We start from the raw sequence: 21,902 nt of genomic DNA on the forward strand, positions 1-21,902 counted from the left end.
AACAATGTCATTCATAATCATCTAATGGACCTGGCCTTAAGTTAGAATGATCTGGAAATGATCACTGACTTGACTTCATTCTGGTTCTGAAAATGCATCTTAGTTTTTTATATAACGGATGTTTATCTGAGAATTAGTTATTCATACCTTAAACATCAGTCTTGGTGGAGTCATTTCATATTGTTCAGTTGTGAGGATTTAATTTATTTCAATTATTCACTGGAATTACAAGGTGCTCATAAACTTTAGGACCAAATAACTAGTTTAGAATTAAAGTGAAGACATTTTGGATTATATCATAGTGATACATCAAGACCGCTAGCACATCAACTTATTCCAGACTACATCAGACTGGACTTCATTCAGAACATCACTGGAATTCATTTAGAGTAATCGAACTTTTGGACATGTGATCAAACTTTTAGGACTTCTTAGAATTTCATTACCATACTGTAAGTTATTTTTAGTTTTTCACTTTGCATTCTAGGGAATAAATTGTTTTTGAAATTTATAAAACTTCTTGGCTTCGGTTCTTTGCCGTTACTTAGTTTAAGACCATAGAGTCATAACATCTTCTTTAATATATGTTTTAGAGGAACAATTGAGCTGCTGTAATAAATATTTTTCCTAATATGAAGATACCTTAATGACTACCCTTAAAATGATTCACATTTCAATTAAGTGGGTGGCAGGTGGTAGAGAAATTTTAAAAAATGCAAGAATATAGAAATACAACAAAGACAAATATAATGTGATACTGTATTTGATCATTTTGCTAGGAAGTAAAAGAAACAATTACCAAAACATACTTTAATGGCAAAAATCTCTGGCTGAAAAATTAAAGCTAAAAATGGATACAGATATATATACAGTGGAGCCTCGTTAATCCGGACTCTGTTTATCTGGAAACCTCACTATCCGGACATAATTCAATGGGAACGGAATTCCAAAATGTTAATTTGCTCCTATAATCAAGAAATCCGCATTCCGGATCTGGATATCAAAATTGGGGACCAAAGTGTAGCATTACTTTAAAACTTGTATTGATAATCCAGAAATAATGTTAAAAATAAGAAAATTCGAAAAATCATATATGAAAAAACAGTCAGTCAGATAATACAGATTCACCTAGGCAGATCTGGAGGTGTGTCAATGTATCAATCTCTGATTGGTCAAATTCTAGTGGTATGTTAAAGTTATCAACTGATCACGGGATCATGTGTGTTGAAAAACTAAGTAGTGTGACCATATTGTAACCAGTGATTGTATAAACAGTGTTTGTTTTAGTTAGTCGCTGATGGGGGTGTTAATAATTAAACATACTGGGATCAAATCGTCCACGCTTTCTGATATAACATATGGTGAATAAATTGTGTCATTAAGTATCTTTGTTGTTTACCAATTGTATGTAACAATCACAGTTTATTGATGGTTGTACAAATACAGTTGATTGAATGAAGCTGTGGACAGAATAGGGCTTCATTTCCTAATAAAATGGGGACGTCAATTACCAGCTATAACAGCTGTAAAATACGACTTATAAAAATGACTGCATTTTATTAGTTTACCGTAACACATTTAACTGCGAGATATCAGTTTGTATTCATGTACTTTTTACATATATTATGGTGACACCATCAAGCAAGCATAGAGAAGTAGAGATACCGGCCAGCAAAGAAGATTGCCCAAAAGCTACCATTCAAGATATATGCCAGCATATTATAGCTTACTCGTCCTTAGACACTGGCAAATCGACAGTTGCGGACATCATAAAAACAAGGACAAATGCTTGTCCGTACCTGTCAACTCAGCAGACCTAACCCGTACTCACCATGCCAAATATCAGCAAGTCAATGATGCCGTCTTCATGTGGTTCTCAGACATGTCGGCCTACCATGCCGCCATCATTAGAGGTATTCATTAATTTATTTTAACCATTATTGAATATACAGTACATTTACAACTAGCATATACATATACATGAACATGGTGTGATGACATCGTAAAATAAAAATGTGCATGATTCAATTATCTGGTAAACTCATTAATCCAGATATATTCATAGGGAACAAATGTGTCCGGATTAACGAGGCTCCACTGTGTATCTATACATACATATATGGCTCCACTGTGTATCTATACATATATATATGGCTCCACTGTGTATATATATATATATATATATATATATATATATATATATATATATATATATATATATACATTCTGTTGCATATTTTGTTTACCTCTATTTTCTATAGTCTAAAATAATTATATGTATCAATGCATAAGGAATTAGAAATCTGTCTTCAATTTAAAATCTAAAAATTCCATTTAAACAAAATGTACTGACTAGAGAGAACAAATATTTCAATATTATATCAAAATGTCCTGGTTTTTTTGTTTGTTTGTATAATGATCATTTAAAGAACATGCGAATGAAAATAAGACATGCCTACATGAAAGTTTTATGTGGACTATAAATAAACTTGAGGAACAAGGAATTCCAACAATTTACAGATTTGTTGAAAGACTTTTTATTATCTTAGCTTGGACCAAATCCCAACTTTGCCGAGTGAATTATAATACTGATAGTGTGAAATCCTTGCTTTTGAAGAATGTCTGAGAATTTAGATGCATTTACTTGAAGGTATCCATTATACTTCCAAAGCACAAAGGCATCAAGTCTTTTCTTGCCTACAACCAAAAAAAACTTGTCAAAAAGCAAACTTGGATACAAAACAATAGGTCCATAGCAATTCAGGTTGTCACTATTCAACATATTCACTGCCTGCAATTACTGCTTTTGATGCAATACCAAAACTGGCACTTAAGAAAATGTAATCAGGACATCTACATATGAATAAAACTTTTGTAGAAAATCGTAACTGGTCTGTGCTGAGTTCTTGAGCAATTTTGTTAACATACTTCTCTGAAGAAACAGATGGCTGGACACAACTAGATTAAGATGTAAAGCAGTAAAAGCATAAAATACATATTTTACTTTGCCAGCCAAGATTACAATCTGATGAAAACATACTAATTTAAACAAGAAGAAAATATTCTTGGTCCCAAATCACTTTTTAAAAAGTCATACAGGTGTTCAGTACCGACTATTTCAGTAATGAGTGTATATTTGATTGCACATACTTTTAGATGGCAATTATTCACTTTATTTGCATCCACACACATCCATATTCCTTTAGATGATTATTTTTACACACACACACAAAATTTAAGTCAAAATCAATGGTAATTCATGCTGACATTTTTGGTCAAGGTTAACCTAAAGGTGTGATCCAGTATAAACTGGACTGAATATTGCACATTATGTCACAATGAAAGCTGCACATGCTGAAAACAACTATGCACAACCCTGTTATTATATATGATAGACCTGACATTCTCTTTTCTTGATCCACTTTAGTCGCTGGCTCCCACTGTAATAGTCCGTAGCATTCAATAATTTTCATCTGGAATTTTTTCCCCCAAGAATTTAAGGCACAAAGCATTCAACATTCAGGATTGAATAGGCTTTGGTTAAACTATTTTAGCATTAAGTTTCAGAATAACAATTTATAATTTTTTTAATTTCAGTAAATGCACTTATATGACTTGTGTGACTTTCACTATATTAATTTTTGGTATCAAACAATCTATTGATATATTAATACAGATGTGAAAAGCAAAATTAAATTTCTTTTCCTCTGAGTATTTTCTGAACATTGAAAAAAAAAAATACAAATTCTGGCAAATGGAATGATTAATGTAGAAATTATGTGGGAGTTGTTTAAAATATCGGAAAGTAAACTATTAAAGGCAGAATCATAAATTCAACAGTGATCACTATATGGAATGTTCCATTTAAAATGCCACTGAAACAACTAATTGAACTACTGATTCTAGGGCCTGCACTACTTGCTGACTTGGAGGGGTGGTCAAGTTAGCAACACCCCATCTTTGTCCTCCCACTTCTGTAGACAGTGAGACATTCTCTGCCAAGGCACCAGCATTTGCAAGAGCAACTGTAACATAAAAGGACAGATAGGCTTAATGATAGTAAAACCTATTATACAACAAAAAATCCATTTGCAGACATTACTTTTGACCTCCATGCTTTCTTTAAAAAAATGTTCTTTCTTCAAGACTGCTTTAGTTATAATATTTTGATCATCTCAGGTATTCATGTATATGCAAATCATTTGACAAAACCTGATCTGTGAGTATGCTGGACCACATAAACATATGAATGTAATTCACTTACAAAGGCTGGACCATATATTACATGTAAATGTAAATCCACACACAAAATATAACTTGTGAGTATGATGTACCACATAAACACATGAATGTAATTCACTTACAAAGGCTGGACCATATGTTACATGTAAATGTAAATCCACAGACAAAATATAACTTGTGAGTATGATGTACCACATAAACATATGAATGTAATTCACTTACAAAGGCTGGACCATATATTACATGTAAATGTAAATCCACAGACAAAATATAGTATGATGTACCACATAAACATGTCCATGTAAATCCACAGACAAAATATAATCTATGAGTATGGTGTACCACATAAACACGTCCATGTAAATCCACAGGCAAATGCCAGACCACATATTACATGTAAATACAGATAAAATATAACCTGCGAGTATGCTGGACCGCATAAACATATGAATGTAATCCACTCACAAGTACTGGACAATATATTACATGTAAATGTAAATCCAGACATATTATAACCTGCAAGTATGATGGACCATGTATACATGTGGCATATTAATCTCGCTCTTCCAGAAACTACACCACACATTAATATGAATCTTCACAGACCATTCACATGAATAAGATAATCTGCACTGGGTTAAAATTATTTTCATATGTCAACCTAAACTGAGATGACAAATGGCATCTTCTTGACAACGAAAATTTTATGAAATAAATATGCACCATTTTCCATCAATTTTCTAAAGTGATCGAAAATGTCTACATAAATTACCTCTTAAATAGAAACCAACTTTTAAGTAAAATGTTTCTTTAATAATAGATACTCAAACATAATACCTTAGGAGTAGTACCACCACCTCACAAATCCTGCTCTTCCAGGCTGTATGTTTTTAGCTATTAAAGTTAAAAGTTGTCTGCCCACACAGGTGGCCCTCTGAATAAGTTCCCCTCTATAGGGATGAGACAAATTCTTGTGAATACTTCAGTTACTGCTGGAGTAAGTCCTTTATCCATGATTTTTCCCACATGATGGGTGCAATTATGAGGTGACACTCTTATTCTCTTGTGTTTTTAGCATATTTGGAATCCAAGTTTGTAGGAAAATATGCATAGACATCCAAGCCATTCCAGTTTATGTAAAGAGCAGTGAATGCCCAGGCCTTCAGCTTATGTAAAGAGCAGTGAATGCCCAGGCCTTCAGCTCCTGGACTGGCGAGACAAAAGTCAAAAGCTTTGCATTTCATCTTGTCACAAATAGATCTAACAGTGGTCAATCCCAGTAGATTAGGTTCCTGGAAAGGAAGCCAATAACTGTCAGTCAAGGAGAAAGGTTCCACATGTCATCTGTGATGCTTGACGAAGCCTCAGAAAAAAACCTAGTCAGTCATCTACTGGAATGCTGGAAAGGAGACAGTGAAGAAGAGGGATGCAACTTTCTAGGGCCAGTTGTCTTCCACCTTATTGAAATAGAAGTCTGAGAGACTTCCTATCTTGGTCTCTCTGATTACCTTGTCTAGAGACAGAAAGGTTGGAGGAAGTTTTGAACTGGGGCTGCTGTAGAAGTTAGCTCTTTCTGAAAACAAAACTTTTGAAGACAGCCCATCTATCAGCATGGACATGTTTATCATCTGGTTTCAACAAGCCCAGAGTCCTGGCCAGGGACCAGTGTTGCTGCTCTCTCAAATCTTGTGATACTACAGACAAGATGAAACTGCTGAAGACCATCTCTTCACTATGCAGTGCAGCCCTCAACAGGTTCTTGCTATGTGTCTAGCAAAGACCTTGGGACATCTCCAAGGAGGCATCTATGTGGAGGTGAAGAAGTTCTATAATGAGCACCACAAACATGGAAAGAGTATGCCTTTATCTTTTTGCCAGTCTCCAGCACTGAAGAGCTAATGTATTGCCTTATCAAATGTCTATACTTCCCCCTGCTCCAACTCTCAATCACCTAATTCAAAATGCGGGAAGAAGCTGGAAATTAAAATAGAAAGTGCATCAACATCCATAATTTGCTCTCAAGGTGATATAGGACTGTTCTTCCTGGTCTCTGTCTCTGACGAGGGAGATGTTGAAACTGGATGAGATATGACAATGATGATGATCTTGGTGAAAGCCTAATACTGAGGTCAAAAAGTAAAGCATGAAATTGTTAAACGCTTGGTAACCCTAACCCTAACCCTAACCCTTAACCCTAACCCTGACCAGACCCAAGACATGCATATAAACGGAGTATGCATTTAAGCGGAATTCACATGTATTTACAATAAAAAACGGGACCATACTTTTGCTATGCACTTAAACAATTTGCATTTAAGTGGAGCCGACTGTATATGTAAACTCAAGCAAAGGAAGTTGCACAAGGATGTTTATAAAGGGACGGGAAAGTATGCATCAGTGAAATTGAAAATGCAAATTCATTTTACTAAAGTTGGACTGATCTTGCATCTCCATTTTGTACCTAACCCCCACCCACTTGTCAGGTAGTGACTAGATATCCTTCTGTAAAAATTCCTGCTTTCTCCAGATCAGATGGAAAATCCATCATGGGCGTGGAAGTTGAAAGGGGACAGGTTGGATAACTCAAACCCAAAGCCCCTCTGAAAAAACTTGGACCAACTATTTGTTATTTGTTAAACAGGTCAATCCATGTGGTTTGAAAATGAAGGAGGTTGACACCCACCAGAAGACTGTCTGCAGGTGGTTGGTGGTATGTCAAGATATACTGTTACAAGGCTTATGAAAGGAGAAACTTTGTTTCCTTCCCCATTATTAAACTGCCTCCAAACTACATGGGCCTGATGTTGCTCAAGTTGAACCCAGGAAGAAACTTGCCTCTGAGTATTGTTCAGCTTCCTTTTGCCAGTGATCATCTCTGAGACTGGTTGGGTCTGAAATTAGATGCAGGTGGCAAAGCAACTTGAAGTAGTAGTTTTCATGATTCCTGCTTTCATACTTCCTTACATATTCTGCAGAACAGCTAGAAGGCATCTCAACATTAGATCCAGGTTAGTTGAAGCTGTAACCATCATGTGGTGCATGGACCTGTTAATCATCTTGGCAACGTGAGCCATAGATTCCCACAAAACACCAGTACCTGTTGAAAAATTTCTAATGAAACCAAATCTGGCATCAAGGAGGCAGCAATTATTTTCACACCAACTTTAAGGTGATATGAAAGACATTTTCATCTATCTTATAAAACTCAGGGTTGATCACACTGCAATGTTTTGTCCAAGGATAAGAGCCCAGTGCAGAACATCAGAAAATGTGTGCAATACAAGCATGGACAATGGCATTAGTAGGTGGCTTTTCAAAATAAAGTTTTAAAATTGCCTGGGTCCTGTATTTCACCAGCTAGGTGGTCCGAGATTTCTTTAAACTTTGCAGATTATGTATGAAGACAGAAGGATAGCTGTCTGTCTTTGTCTTCCAAAACCACTGAGGCCCTAACCTTATAGGTCTGGCTTGCAACTGATAGGACTGGGCACTCAAAATTTGGCAAAACTTTGTAGATTTCCTCCACAGATGCTTTAAAACTGTAATTTATATATGCACTGTAGGACAGCAAGTCATCACAGTTATCTAGACACACACTATGGGTGTTGTCCTCATTGGGAATTCTGTCAAGAGAATAAAACATACCAGTGGCAGGGATAAGGCCATGCCATCATCCCTGTGTACACTTTCATATCTCCAAAAAAGACAAGCCATAAAGAATGGAGCTAGCAGTTGTATTTGCAGCAAGAACAGTGTTGTGTGTCCTGGACTGACTCCAAAACAGATCATCACATCCCAAAAAGCTGGTGGTCAATAATCCAATGAAATAACTTAGATTTTGTGAACAGTACTAGATATGATATACACTGCAATCAAAAGCTAAAAGCTGGTAAACAACCATAGACACAAAGTGGTGGTGATAGGAGGTAAGGGTTTATTCCTTTTGTCTCTATCTCATATAATCTGGAACGATGAAACTTTTAATCTTTTCCTGATTGCTGGATACAAGAGTTAATGGAGCTTTTTCCCTAACATACAGGGAATGTATTTATTTGAGAAAAAATCAATGCAAGGACTTCTGGTGAGAAAAAGAGTCAAACAATTCAAAGAAAGATATGATTGACCCCCCCTCCCAAACAAAGAACAGTTAAAGACAACAATGGTGAAATCTGTTGAGCATCCTGATGCATGTGTATGGAAATAGTGGAAGATAGTCCATGTGTTGTCTGAGTTATCAGACTGGAATCATTATCTTATCAATTGTGGGCCTCCTAGTACAAACTGGAGGAGTGTATGTGTGGGATTTGGATTTTTAATGGAGCTTTTAAAACATTTTCAGTCATATCACAATGACATCTGCAGTGTAGCAACTTATAATGATGTCTAGCACTGGGGCTTCATGCCACAGACATTTAGCATCATGCCCCAGCCAGTCACACGATCCTGACAACATGCCGACCAGTCATAACACTAACCTTTTAATACTGAGCGCCAAGCAAGGTATGCTAGCACCATTTTTATAAATTGTTGGTATGACTTGGCAGGGGTTTGAACCTTCAACCTCCCGGCATCTGAGGTGAACGTTCTAACGACTTAGGCCACCAGTGTGGTCAAACTGGAAGAGGAACATTTGGTTTGCATTGGGGACTTGGTATCTTGGAAAAGGTAAGCAATGCAATGGTATCAGGTAGTGTATTGTTATTGTTGCAATTAAAACAAAATTGCAACTTTTGGACTGAGCAGATGGACAGATTCTCTCAAAAGAATATAGCCAAGGGGCAGAACAAATCCTTACCGGCGACCGAAGACAAGAGCTGTGGGCTTGAGGCTGCCTTGAATATCAACAGTGACCCTGTCAATGTAGGTGGCACCAGAAATAGACTTCCCTGAATCTTCACAAGGAGGGCTTGGGTCCCTGATGTAGTCCCACTGAGCTGCAGACCACTCTGCAGAGTTACAGTCACAAGTTTCACATAGGGGGATGGAGCATCTGCCTCATACTTTGTGTTAACCTGAAAACACAAATACATGCAATGAGTGACTAGCAATTTCCCCACATAATATGATGCAATTAAATGGCAAAGTTCCAAGTCAAACAGGTGTCACAACTATTAAAATTTTGTCTGAAATGGTTGACAATTGAACTGGACCTAGGTCTTCTTAATGTAAAGCCAAGTCTGGTTGCAGATTGAAAGAATGTGACATGATGTGACAGGACCGAGTGTGACTGACATGAGCAACATTATATGCCATCTCCATAGACATGGTGGGGAAATAAAAACATAAAGTGAATTCTCTGAATTGAACAATTATATCAATGGATGGCATCATGGTTACAGCATGTGCTTTACATCCCTGTAATCCCTGTTTTTTGATCACTGGCTAAAACTACCCCCTCATGGCAAGAGGCTTTATCCTGATACCAAGTAAGCTAGTTTTCTCCACCTTAAAGACCACTCAATTGTGCCTTGGAAGAAAATCTGAATTAAGGTATAATTTGTATAATCATTTATTATGTAATATAACAGAAGTTTGATTTAATTACATTTTTTCATAATAACGAAGATTTATATTAATGATGAAAGAATTTGTATGGGATTCTGATGAGTCCTTGTCACAATCAGGAATATTTTAAAATCATACATATTTCCAATGTTAGCAAGTTTGCACTTAATTAGGTTCTCGTGGAAACACTCCCAGGCTTGGATGGTCGGTTGACAAATCACATTTGAATAGAAGAGGAAGACATATTAAAGATGAATAAACTGACACTGAATGCAAATATTAAACTGAAACAAGAATTTCACTTTACAAAGCTTAATAGTTGGCATTTATTTCTAAACTCTTTACCCCATGTAAGCATTTTTGGATGCCTCTAGTCAATTTTCATAGACATGCTATTGGATGCCCCAATCTGATTTGAATACAACTGTCTTTGGTCACCTCTGCACCATCTGCATGGAAGTGTGTTTGAATACATACAGTAAACACCAGCCATTTTGAGCTGGTTTTTGAAGCACCACATTTGGGGACCCACCACCCCCAATTAGAAACTAACAGTACTGTGGTAAATTAAAATTACTTCACATCATGTGGTTATTATTGGAAATATAGTCATAATCTGTTATTCAAGGTAAGTGGGTCAGATTCTCTACTCTCCAAAATTTTTATGTTTGGATGAGTAGGATTATGACATTCAAGGCTTCAACAAGTCAGATACAGGCCCTCTTGTTGATGTAGGCAAAGCTAATTTTTGACCTTTGACCTCCCCCTTTAGCATCAATAGCAAGGTGCCTTTGTCCAAGTGTAAACTACTTCTGACATATGGTAAAAAATTGGATCCAAGAAACTTGATAAATCAAACAGAAACCATTTTTTTTTAAATATCAGCTAGTGACCTTGACCTTGCAACTTGCAATAGCCAGCTGCCCCTGCCAAAGTGTAGTCTGCCTATGAAGTTTGTTGCCAATTAGAGCAACTCTGACCATGGATGACATTGCCAAAAATTGATAAGGTTCTGTCTACATCCATGGGTAAGCCACATATAAGGTCCAAATAAGAAAACCCAACATGTCCTCAGCAAAATGCCATGTTGTGGAAACTAAATACTACAAATGGAGAGACACTATCAATATATCATGCACCTTTGGGGAAGGGTGATATTAAGCTCTACAGATTCACAAAATCATGTACTTAAAAGGAAAATAATTCAACTTTTTGGGTGGCATGTATGATTGGCTGATTAAGGGAGACAAATTATGCTGAGCCATTGTTTCCCTTGTGAAGCTTTGTTGTTGTTGTTGTAGGGTTTAACGCCATTTTTCAGCATGCGATAGGCTATACATGGCAGCCAGTATTAATGGTGGAGGAAGAACCCGGGAAAACCCCGGAAAGAACCACCGACCCACGAGAAGCTACTGGCAAGCTTTCTCACATATCCACATTAGCCGAATCCGAGACTCGAACCCACGCAGAAAGAGGTGAGATGGCAGTGATCCGTAACGGAGAGCGCTTTAGACCACTCGGCCACTCGGGGCCCCCCCTTGTGAAGCTTAATACAACCAAATAAAATGACAAACTGACCTGTTTCCAATTCAATCTTGAGTAACGTCATTTTTGTAAGTAGTGAGATTATGAATTTTCCATAGCTGCCAACCCCCATATACAAAATACTGACTGCTTGTGACAAAAATACTGATTTTCAGGAACAAATACTGATTTTTAAAATTTTAATGCATATGTAACTATTTACAACATATACAACCATCAGTAAAGTACAGGAACAAATACTGATTTTTAAAATTTTAATGCATATGTATCTATTTACAACATATACAACCATCAGCAAAGTAGGACAGTGCTTTACATAATTATTTAATGTCAAAGATGCAAGTGTTGTACCATGTTCCATTCAGGTACCCATTCAGAAGGTGCAAGAGTGCAACACTCTCAGACACAGGCTGTTTATAGTAGCCTTTTCCACACATTATTTTCTTTCTTAATTATTATCGATTTGAATGTACCAACTTTTACCAATGATCTCAATTCTGTGTGATTTTCTTACTTAACTGTTTTCATTCTAGCATATGAGTAGTCCTTTGCAATTCTGACTGTCTTGATAATGTGTGTGAAATAAATCGCCAGCAACACTAGTAACTGAAAGAGGAAGGTTCATTTCTAACAGAAATTTGATAAACCAAATTTTGATAAAATTACATCAAGGTTCTCTCTGGTATTTATATATGTCATAAGTTCAGGCTTTTTCGTGCTCTTGTATTTCATGGGCACCACTATGCCTAACAGCGTAATCACATTACACAATTTGCAAAACATAGAGTCTTCTCCTTTACTAGATGGTTTCACGAATCTAAACAAGATGGCACAATTGTCCTTCCAGTTCGGTTTTCTTGTCTTTCCTGGAGAAAATTCTGAATATTCTGCTTTCCTATTCAACATCATTAGAAGTTGAATATTACAAAGATGAGATACAGTGACAGTGGTAACTGTCTGCAAAATTAAATATGGCAGATAAAGACAGGCATGGAAGCCTTGATTTCGAATGAACCAATCATACTGTAGAAATGTATTTCTGTATACATGTGATACATTTCTAACAGAATGGAACTGAGTGCCTGTTCTAAACTGAAAACTGCAAGGAAATATTTTATTATTTGCTAAAATTGAAAAATGTATTTCTTTGCACACAACAAAATGTACACCCGTATTCAGATCCAAAATACAGGACAAATATGGAAAAAAACTGGACACTTGGCAGCTATGATTTTCCAAGCTAATTTTCAAAGACATGCTTTCATCATACAATGTATACAAATATATTTTGGCTGTCACAGCAAATGCAAACATCATGCTTTTCAAGCATGGTATAAGATGGTGGGGGGCATTTATTCCATCTCAAAGTATCATGGAAGAATGTACCTAGTAATAAATTTGTTCAAAACCACAGTAAAGCTGCTTGTGTTGGAGTTACAGTTGCATATTTCCTTTAGAAATGTTACAATTTGCTGATTGAAAAGTTTTCATCTAACCGTGATTCCTTGTTCCTTTGCAAAAACTGGTGCATTGATTAAATTGAGGGAGGTACATTTTCCACATCCAGAGGCTGAAGTTCTGCTTAGCATGCCAGCCAGGACAGCTGCACTCAAATATGATCCAGCATTCTGCATTTGAGATCCTGCAAACATACATGAATAAATGGGCAAATGTTCATTCACTGGACTAACATATGCGTAACAGCAAAATATATGAACAGTTGGTCAACAAATCAGGACGCATAAATATCATGTCTTAATGGATCCTCATTACAATCAAGGTTATCTGGTGCAAAACATGGATCAATAGGATGCCTTCCACAGAAATATCTTCCTCATTTCTATTTATTGCATGTTATAAAACCACTTCTATTTATCACATGTTATAAAACCACTTCTATTTATCACACGTTATAAAACCACTTCTATTTATCACATGTTATAAAAACAATCATTTCAAGCTTTCTATATTTTCTGTCTTTTTATTCATATCTGATGACACATTAGCACCATCTTTCCTATAATTAGCATCATCTTTCCTATAATTAGCACCATCTTTCCTATAGTTAGCACCAGCTTTCCTATAATGAAAGATAGTAACCCATATCAAATTTCATTAAATTCTGTTAAATGTTTAAATTTGAAAGGCCTCTATACGAAAATATTCTCCATCAAATTAAAAGTCTGGTTAAATTCTGTTGAGTGGTTCTTTAGCTGTAACAATATTTTTATATTTTAAGTATGGTGCAACGTTTGATGATGGATTACCAACTTTTAAACAAGTTAAAAGGCATTAAAACCAGGATGCTTCCTGTGAAATTTGGTCAAACCTGTTTCAGGGGTGTTTAAAAAATATTCTGAAGCTTTTTTATTTTGGTAATAGTGGCCATATCTGATGGCAGATCAGCATGATCAAAGTTGAATGGCTTTTATGCCAGGATGCATTCTATCAAATTTGCTTCTTACAGTTTTTTTTACAGGCCTACCAGATCACCCGATAAAAGACAGGTACTAAATAAAAATCTCAGGATTTCTGACCAGAAAGTTTTGGCAGGCTCGAATACTCTGTCATATATACAATATACAGTTAACCTGTTGAGCGTAACTTGTCACAGTATGCATTTGTATAGTTATTAATATGAGAGCTATGGTCGCTCAGTCTGGAGATCATCTGACTAGTAATCCAGTGATCAAAGGTTCAGTATAAGCGTAGGTTAGCTGCCACATCGCATCTATGGGAAAGGTACTTAGTAACAGTGGCCATATCTGATAATGACTCAGCATAAATTGTAGAATTAATGTAGGGCCATACAGCAAGTTCCCTCTTGGGTAGGCTAGATACAAATCCCAAATGTATCGACCAAATATATATGCCAATATTACTGACTTAAGACTTCTCAAAAAAAAAGTAGATATTGATGAAACCTGAAAAAAATGTCAGCCATAAAAACAAATGGACTATACATCTGCTTCAGAAGAAAGTACATGTTTTCCCATATGAAGTGTCCCCAGCCTTGCTGAAAGTTCAAACAGACAAAAAATAGTCAAGCTGACTCAGGTTTCACCTTGCCAAAGAAGACAATATTGTGATCTTGAAAACTCTTAAAATAATTTTTAATTGCATTTAAGTAAAAAGACCCTTTTCAAATTAAATGTTTATATGTATACAGCTAATATTCTATTGGATTGGAAATATAAGAGCAAGAGATGGTGAGAGCAGAAATGCTGTTGGCATTTTACAACATCAATGGTCTGAACTTCCATGTGAAATTACTGTTTTCATGTCGTTTTCCATTTTGATTTTTGGGGATGCTCAGCATTAAGAGGTTAGTGTTAGGACTGGTCGGCATGGTGTCAGGATAATATAACTGGGTGGGACATCATGGTACATGTCTGCGGCATGATGCTCCAGTGCTAGACATCACTATCAACTGTCACACTGCAGATATTGTAACGACATGACTGGAAAATTGTTACATTAAAATCTAAATTACACAGAGCAAACAGTCATTTTGAGCTAGTTGGGAGAAACTACTGGCACTGAGGTAAATGACCATTACATCACATCACATAGTTGCTGTTTAAGATATAGTCGCAATCTCTAATTTAAAGTAAATGGGGCAGATTACCCCCTGTCCAGAATGGAGGCAGTCGATTTCATTCAGCATTGTCTCGAGTTTGGATGACTATGAAGACTTTACTGAATAAAATATCGATGCAGGCAACACTGATTTCAACAACTTATCAAATTTAAATGATTTAGTGACAAAGACAATGAGACAATGAACCAGTAGATTTAGAGAAATATTAGCTACAGTTGGTCACACACAGATTCAATGACTTAAAAGTAAATGATTTTTCTCATGTCTTTAAAGCATATAATAATTCTTCTGTGACAAATAATTATACAATAATAAAGATCCATTGATAACAAATAAGTACAAAAAGGTCAAATGGTCTTACTTCATAATATACTACATTGCCATAAACTCTACTCGTGTCTGGAGATAACAGGTGTTCTAATTATAGTACACTACACTAGATACATGCATATTGATAGCCACTAGTAAGAGCTACTGGACATGTCAGATTCAAACTCTCTCTTAAGCTAAATCCTGGACATAAAAGCTCAACAAGATTGACTGAAGGAAAAGGTCAAAGGTTTCTACTGCCTCATGATCCAAAATTTTCATAAGATCACTCTGATTGTTGAGACTTCAAAGTACCCTGAGCAAATAAGCCAGTGTCATGTGGCAAATAAGCCAGTGTCATGTGGCAAATAAGCCAGTGTCATGTGGCAAATAAGCCAGTGTCATGTGGCAAATAAGCCAGTGTCATGTGGCAAATAAGCCAGTGTCAATACATGTCAAAATGAAAAAATATGCAAAATGGTAAATGTACACTTTCCCCCAATTCTAAAGATCACTGGCTAAGAAATATCAAAAAAGTCTCAATAATGCTTAGAAGTGGGTATAGGAAAGTAGCAAAGGTCTTGAGGTTACATTGCAAGCTTCAATCAAAGTAGATACTTTTTTGAGGGGGAAGAAATGAAATCACCAGGTTTACACAAAGACCTTTGATAAGACAGCTATTAAGTGTAAAACTTAATAGTCACAATGAATGTCAACAGGAAATGAACCCCCTCAAAACATAAGAAATTTATACTGATAAAAATCCTATTGATTTAAAAGCTAATCTACTGATAAAAATGAAATCTAGTGACATGATGTCCTTGTTCTCTCATATACATACATGACACGATACATGCATCAGTTTTTTAAACCCTTGCACAGCTTATGGTCCTATCTGACTACTAGTAACCTTACAGATATAAGTAAACCATTCTGTTTGAATTTACTTTTTTCAGCTTTCTCTATTTGATTTTTTTCCATTCTACATAAGATTTACATATCTATGCAAAAAAAGATGTGACTCGGTGGTTACGGCACTGCACCTGTGACCAAAAGGTTACAGGTTCAAGCACCACCATAGATCAGCCTGGCTAATATGCACATATCTCATTTGTAATTGAAATCATCTTGATGATACAAGCATATATAGCAGGTCTGATCCAAATCTGTTCAGAAATATGGTCTCTGGAATGTTCTCAAGCTCAGAAATCAACTGCAAGATGACTTCATTAATATGAGTGTGTGTGTCATTAGGATTTTGAACCTAGCTTTTAAAAAAAATCAGTCATATCGCTACGATGTCTGCAGTGTCACAGTTTATAGTAATGTCTAGCACTGGGGCATCATGCCGCAGGCATGTAGCATGATGTCCCACCCAGTCACATTATCCTGACGCCAGGTCGACCAGTCCCAACACTAACCTCTCAATGCTGAGCACCTAGCGAGGCAGCTGTTAGTACCATTTTTGTAATTCTTTGGTATTACGTGGCCGGGGATCGAACCCACAACCTCCTGCTTCCAAGGTGGACACTCTAACCGCAAGGCCACAGGAGCAGCGTGGATGTCACTCATAACTAAACTCATCCAAGATCCTGATGATACAAGCTTACATATAAAATCTAATCAGTAATATGGCCACTTGTTGAGTATTTACAAGTTCAGCCAATCAGATCCACGATCCCCTTATTAGTGGAAGTCACCCAAGGCTTTGAGGATACAAGTTTACAAACAAATCTGATCTAAACCTAATCAGAAATGTGACCTCTGGATTCATAAACTTGGCCATCAGATGCACACTCACCTTTTTGATATACATGGGCATCACCTGTAATCAGACCCATTTAATCTTGATGACATAAGCTTACACACCAAATCCTGTCGAAATCTAAGCAAAAACATGTCCTATAGAGTGCACACAAACTCAGCCAATCCAAAGCAAGATCACCTCATTAATGTGCCTAGATGTTACTCATGATCAAATTTCTTTGAGGTTTTGTAGTTATAAGCTTAAAAACTAAATCTGATCAAAATCTGACCAGAATTATGGCCCCTAAAGTGTTCACATGTGTAGCCAATCAGATGCAAGAACACCTCATTAATATGCATAGTAGCACCCATTACGTATAGATATCCTCATTACTGACTAATCTCAATGATATAAACTTATCTGGCCAGTATCCAGGTGAGCTAGAATATAAAGGTAAAAAGTACTGCATAGCCTGAAAACCTGATCACATCATTCATATACAAAATACAAACATGCCTGTAAAATTTGTGTCCCCCAAGTTGTTTCTGCTAACAAGAAAGGAAAAACGTTTCCCTACACTGAATGATTTTTGTGCAATCTTGCTAACATACTTCTTAGGATGTACAGAACCAAATCAAGATGCCCCCCACTGCAAATAATGGGGACACAAAAAGTTCATACCGTATGATGTTACTTGCAGAGTCTGTGGTTTGTTTTCACTTAGAGTTGCAGCCAGCACACCAAGATATCTGCCAAGCTCCACCCATGGCTTGGTTTCTTGGCTAAGAGCATTTGACAGAGCTTGAGCATTTATCTGAAATATGAAATTATATATTGTTCATGATAGGATATATAAATAAAATTACAATATTCATAACAGGGTATACATCCTATCTTCAAATAGAACAGGATCCAAAACGTCCTTTTTACAAGGTTGCAACAGCTGAGATAAACAAGAGTCCCTCAAATGGACTAAATTCTATGTCTGAAAAGAATTTCCAAAATTCAAGGTAAGGCCTTTTCTTATTTTTAAATAATGAGTGTTGAAATTGTTGTGGCTACCATAAAGTATGTCTGCTCTTTCATTTAGGCCAAACTAGACATCATTATAAGAATTTTGTGAAAACCCCAATGCCAATATGATCATCCATTCAGGGGGAATAACTATAAGATTTTCAAGATGGCCATCATGGCAGCCATATTTGACATAAGAATGGCACCATTCACATTCAGGACCAAATAGGTAATTAGTACTCTGGTGAAAACTTCCCATTTAGGAGTATTGATTAAAATAATTCAAGATGGTTGCCATGGTAGCCAAATTGTTTTTTTGGCACCAGACACATGCCCCCCATTTCCCAAAAAAAAAAGAAAAGGTTGTTGTGTTCCTGTCTCCCCTGAAGGTGTGTATGTTTGTATTATTTATAGTAGAATTTTGATCAAAAATGTTATTGCATTTTTGATGGGGTATTTAATCCCTAGTGTTATCTAAAGGGTTGTTCATCCGACACTGGGTTTTATCCCTGATGTCGAAATTCCTTCCCTTATGTGTATTAGTGATCTTTGCCAGAGATCCCCAAGTCCCGTGTATGCTATATGTATATGCTATGTGTATGTGTGCTATATGTTTATATATTGGGACAGCCTTTATTGTCGAATTTCCCCAGTTGTCCTCTCTTGCATTCAGAGGATATTTATTTTATTAAATATTTAGACCGAGTTTTCGAAATTTGGTAGAGAAAACGATGTGATATTTGTTTTTATAAAAGAAACTGATTGTTTTGAGTGAGTGGTCATATGTGTCGTTTTCTCTCTACTTTTACTGAATGAGAGGCTTGTCCGATAAAGGTTCCGCATTTTCCTTTATTTTCTGAATGTTTCGCCTTTAAAGGAGTGTAGCTCTCTCCTTTATTGAAAGTGAAATTGAAAGTTCCAAAAGTTATAACTTGTATTTATGTGTAAGTTAAGTTAGTATTGTTAGACTTGTTCTTCTTTAAATGTTACTATTTCCCCATGTTTCTGTTATGTTTGTCCATATCCTCTGCGTGGGTTTTTCTGTCACTATTTCGCAGGCCTGTCCACTTCACGCAGCCAAATTAGATGTAAGAGATGCATAATTTTAATTTATGACCAACTGGGCACAATAAGAGGTCTTCTGGTGAAAACACATTGTTGATATGACTTTCCATTTAATAAGGCAGCTGTGGTGGCCATTTTGGATGATTTTGGATGTCAGATCAGTACAATTTTCATTTAGGATGAACTAGATCCAAGAAGTCTTCTAGCAACAATTCCATGTCAACAACTTTCCATTCAAAACGTGCAGCAATTAAAGATTTTCAAGATGGCTGCCATGGTGGATATAATGGATATTAAATTCACTCTATGTTCACTTAGACTCAACTAATAATAAATATATCATGTACTCTGACCAGCACCATTTGTCATTTAAAACCAGCTGGATTTAAGAAGTCTTTCCACTACAAGAATTATAACTGGTCATACTTACATAACCCATACTTATATAACCCACTCCTACATATTAAGGGACGTTTCTTGCAATGAATCCTTTACTGTGAAGCACTTTGTGATAGACTGTTTTGATCTCCAACATACTTGTGACCATTATTACAATGTTCAGTACATGAAGGAACTTTTTGATACAGTAAATCTGACTTGTATTTTAAATATCTTGAAGTGAACTGTTATTCCAAAATATTGCTTTTGTGCAAACCTATTTCCTTCTAGTCTTTTTAACCATCATTCATACTGTTATTAAGCTAACTTATTTTTTATTATCTAATTACCCTTTATACACACCATATACATCCCTCACTGATTGGAAACCGTCATATATTTTTAACATTGTTTTTTTTGGTACTGTTATCACTCACTGGTGTGTGTGATTTGGATTTTTAACACAGCTTTAACAATTTTTCAGTCATATCACTATGATGTCTGCAGTGTGGCAGTTTATAGTGATGTCTAGCACTGGGGCATCATGCCACAGACAAGTATTATGATGTCCCAACTAGTCACATTATCCTCACACCAGGCCGACCAGTCCTATCACTAAGCTCTTAACGCTAAGTGCCTAGCGAGGCAGCTGTTAGTACCATTTTTGTAAGTCTTTGATATGACTTGGCTAGGGTTTGAACCCACGACCTCCTGCTTCTGACATGGTCACTCTAACCACTAGGCCACCGGAGCGGTCTTCCCTCATTGGTAATAATCTTTCTGATACATACTATTTTAACAAATAACCTTTATTGTGGCACTATAAACTGGTGCACCATAAAATACATGACCAATGAGTCAATCAATAAATTAAGACATCTTTCATGAAAACACCATGTTGAAATGACCAGTCCATCAGCAGTAAGATTTTAAAGATGGCAGCTCTGGTGGCAATATTGGATGTCCAAGCAGCACTATTTTTATTTGTGACCAACAAGACATTTTCTGGTAAAACCCCCAAGTCAATATGACCTTCAGTTCTCGAGGGGATGGTGATAAGAAAATTTTAAACATGGCTCTTTTAGAGGGCACAATGGACATCAGATCAGCGCCATTTTCATTTACGACCAACTAGACATCATTAAGAAGTCTTTTTTTAAGTGAAAATCCCATAATGACATGACCATCAATTCAGAAGGAGCAGCAATAACAGGATTTTCAAGATGGCCACTGTAGTAGCCATATTGGAAATTTTAACAGCTCTCTTTTAATACAGGACCAATTGAAACCTTGGGATAAGTGGGTGTAAACTTGCCAAGTTTCGTAGTACTGAGATTGGCCGGTAGTTATCAGAATCATCCTTAGAATCAGATTTGTGAACAGGAGTTACTTTAGCATCTAATGAATCGTGGACCAATCCATGATCAAGTGATGTAGCTTTTCTTGGTATCAAGTTCATTGAGGTGGACCAATCCATGATCAAGTGATGTAGCTTTCTTGGTATCAAGTTCACTGAGACATTTTTTAACTAAGTATTTTTATACTGGTGGGATAGAGAAAAATACCCCTAAGAGATTTTGCTGATGCAGAACTTTTTCAGTTCATTAAAGTTGTTTTCTATCACTGGTTCTTTTAAGTTTGTGGCAATGTTGGTGACAAAATCATTGAAAACATTTGCAATGTCAAAGTCATCTGTGACTGTGGTGTCATTTACCAGAAGTGAGCGAATTGTATTTTTCTGATCTCTGTGTGTTCCTCCAATGAGTTCACTGAAGACTTTCCAAATGGAGTTTGTGTTGCTCTTTTTGTTTTCAGGCAATGATTGATAAGTTGTTATAGTCTTTTTAATCGCATTAGTTATTTTATTTCTCCATACTTTATATTGTGTATGGTTTCCCTTAGCCATGAATTGGTCTCATGTTTTCATAGCATTTAGGATTTCAGTAGTAAGCCAATTAAGTTAGATTTCATTCTTTACTCGATGTACTTTCAATGGTGCATACTTAGAGACTACATCCATAAATAAGTCAGTTCACACCCTCAGTGCTTCATCTGTGTCATCCAAATTTTGGATCATATTCCATGGAACTTCATATAGATCATTGAAAAATTGTTCTTCATTAAAAATTTTCAATGATCTGTGATTGTTTTGTATGTATTTTTCTTATTTCTCTTGCAGTTAACTTTTTTTGTCAAAAAAGGAGGATAGTGGTCACTAAGACCAACATTCAGTACATTAACACAAGCCACATTGTCTGGTAGGTTGGTATAAATGTGATCAATAAGAGTGCTTGATATTTATGTTACCCTTGTAGGCTCATTTGCCAGCTGGTCTAGGCCTAATGATTCAATACATTCCATCCAGGTGTTCCTTATTTGAGTATTGAGAAGGTCCTTATGTATATCACTGAGTATATGTTTTTATATTTTACTGTGCAAGAACATTTTCCATTTGTTTCAAAAAGTTATCATTCCAAAATTGCTTTTGAGGGGAGA

The 21,902-nt window shown here is 36.2% G+C and overlaps 1 protein-coding gene across 1 annotated transcript in view; it reads right to left on the reverse strand.

Moving 5' to 3' along the window:
• Positions 1 to 747: 747 nt before the first annotated feature.
• Positions 748 to 21,902, reverse strand: part of LOC149779669 (D-3-phosphoglycerate dehydrogenase-like) — a 50,736-nt gene continuing 29,581 nt past the window's right edge. Inside the window, exons 8-11 of the mRNA XM_089940492.1 lie at positions 17,631 to 17,763; positions 12,789 to 12,934; positions 9,038 to 9,254; positions 748 to 4,025 (exon numbers count right to left, since the gene is read on the reverse strand). Of these exons, the coding sequence (XP_089796618.1) occupies positions 3,865 to 4,025; positions 9,038 to 9,254; positions 12,789 to 12,934; positions 17,631 to 17,763 (657 nt within the window). The 3' untranslated portion in view covers positions 748 to 3,864. The remainder of the gene's footprint in view (positions 4,026 to 9,037; positions 9,255 to 12,788; positions 12,935 to 17,630; positions 17,764 to 21,902) is intronic.

This window comes from Sinohyriopsis cumingii, chromosome 17 (assembly GCF_028554795.1).
Source record: "Sinohyriopsis cumingii isolate HCF-2022 chromosome 17, ASM2855479v2, whole genome shotgun sequence".
Lineage (NCBI taxonomy): Eukaryota > Metazoa > Mollusca > Bivalvia > Unionida > Unionidae > Sinohyriopsis > Sinohyriopsis cumingii.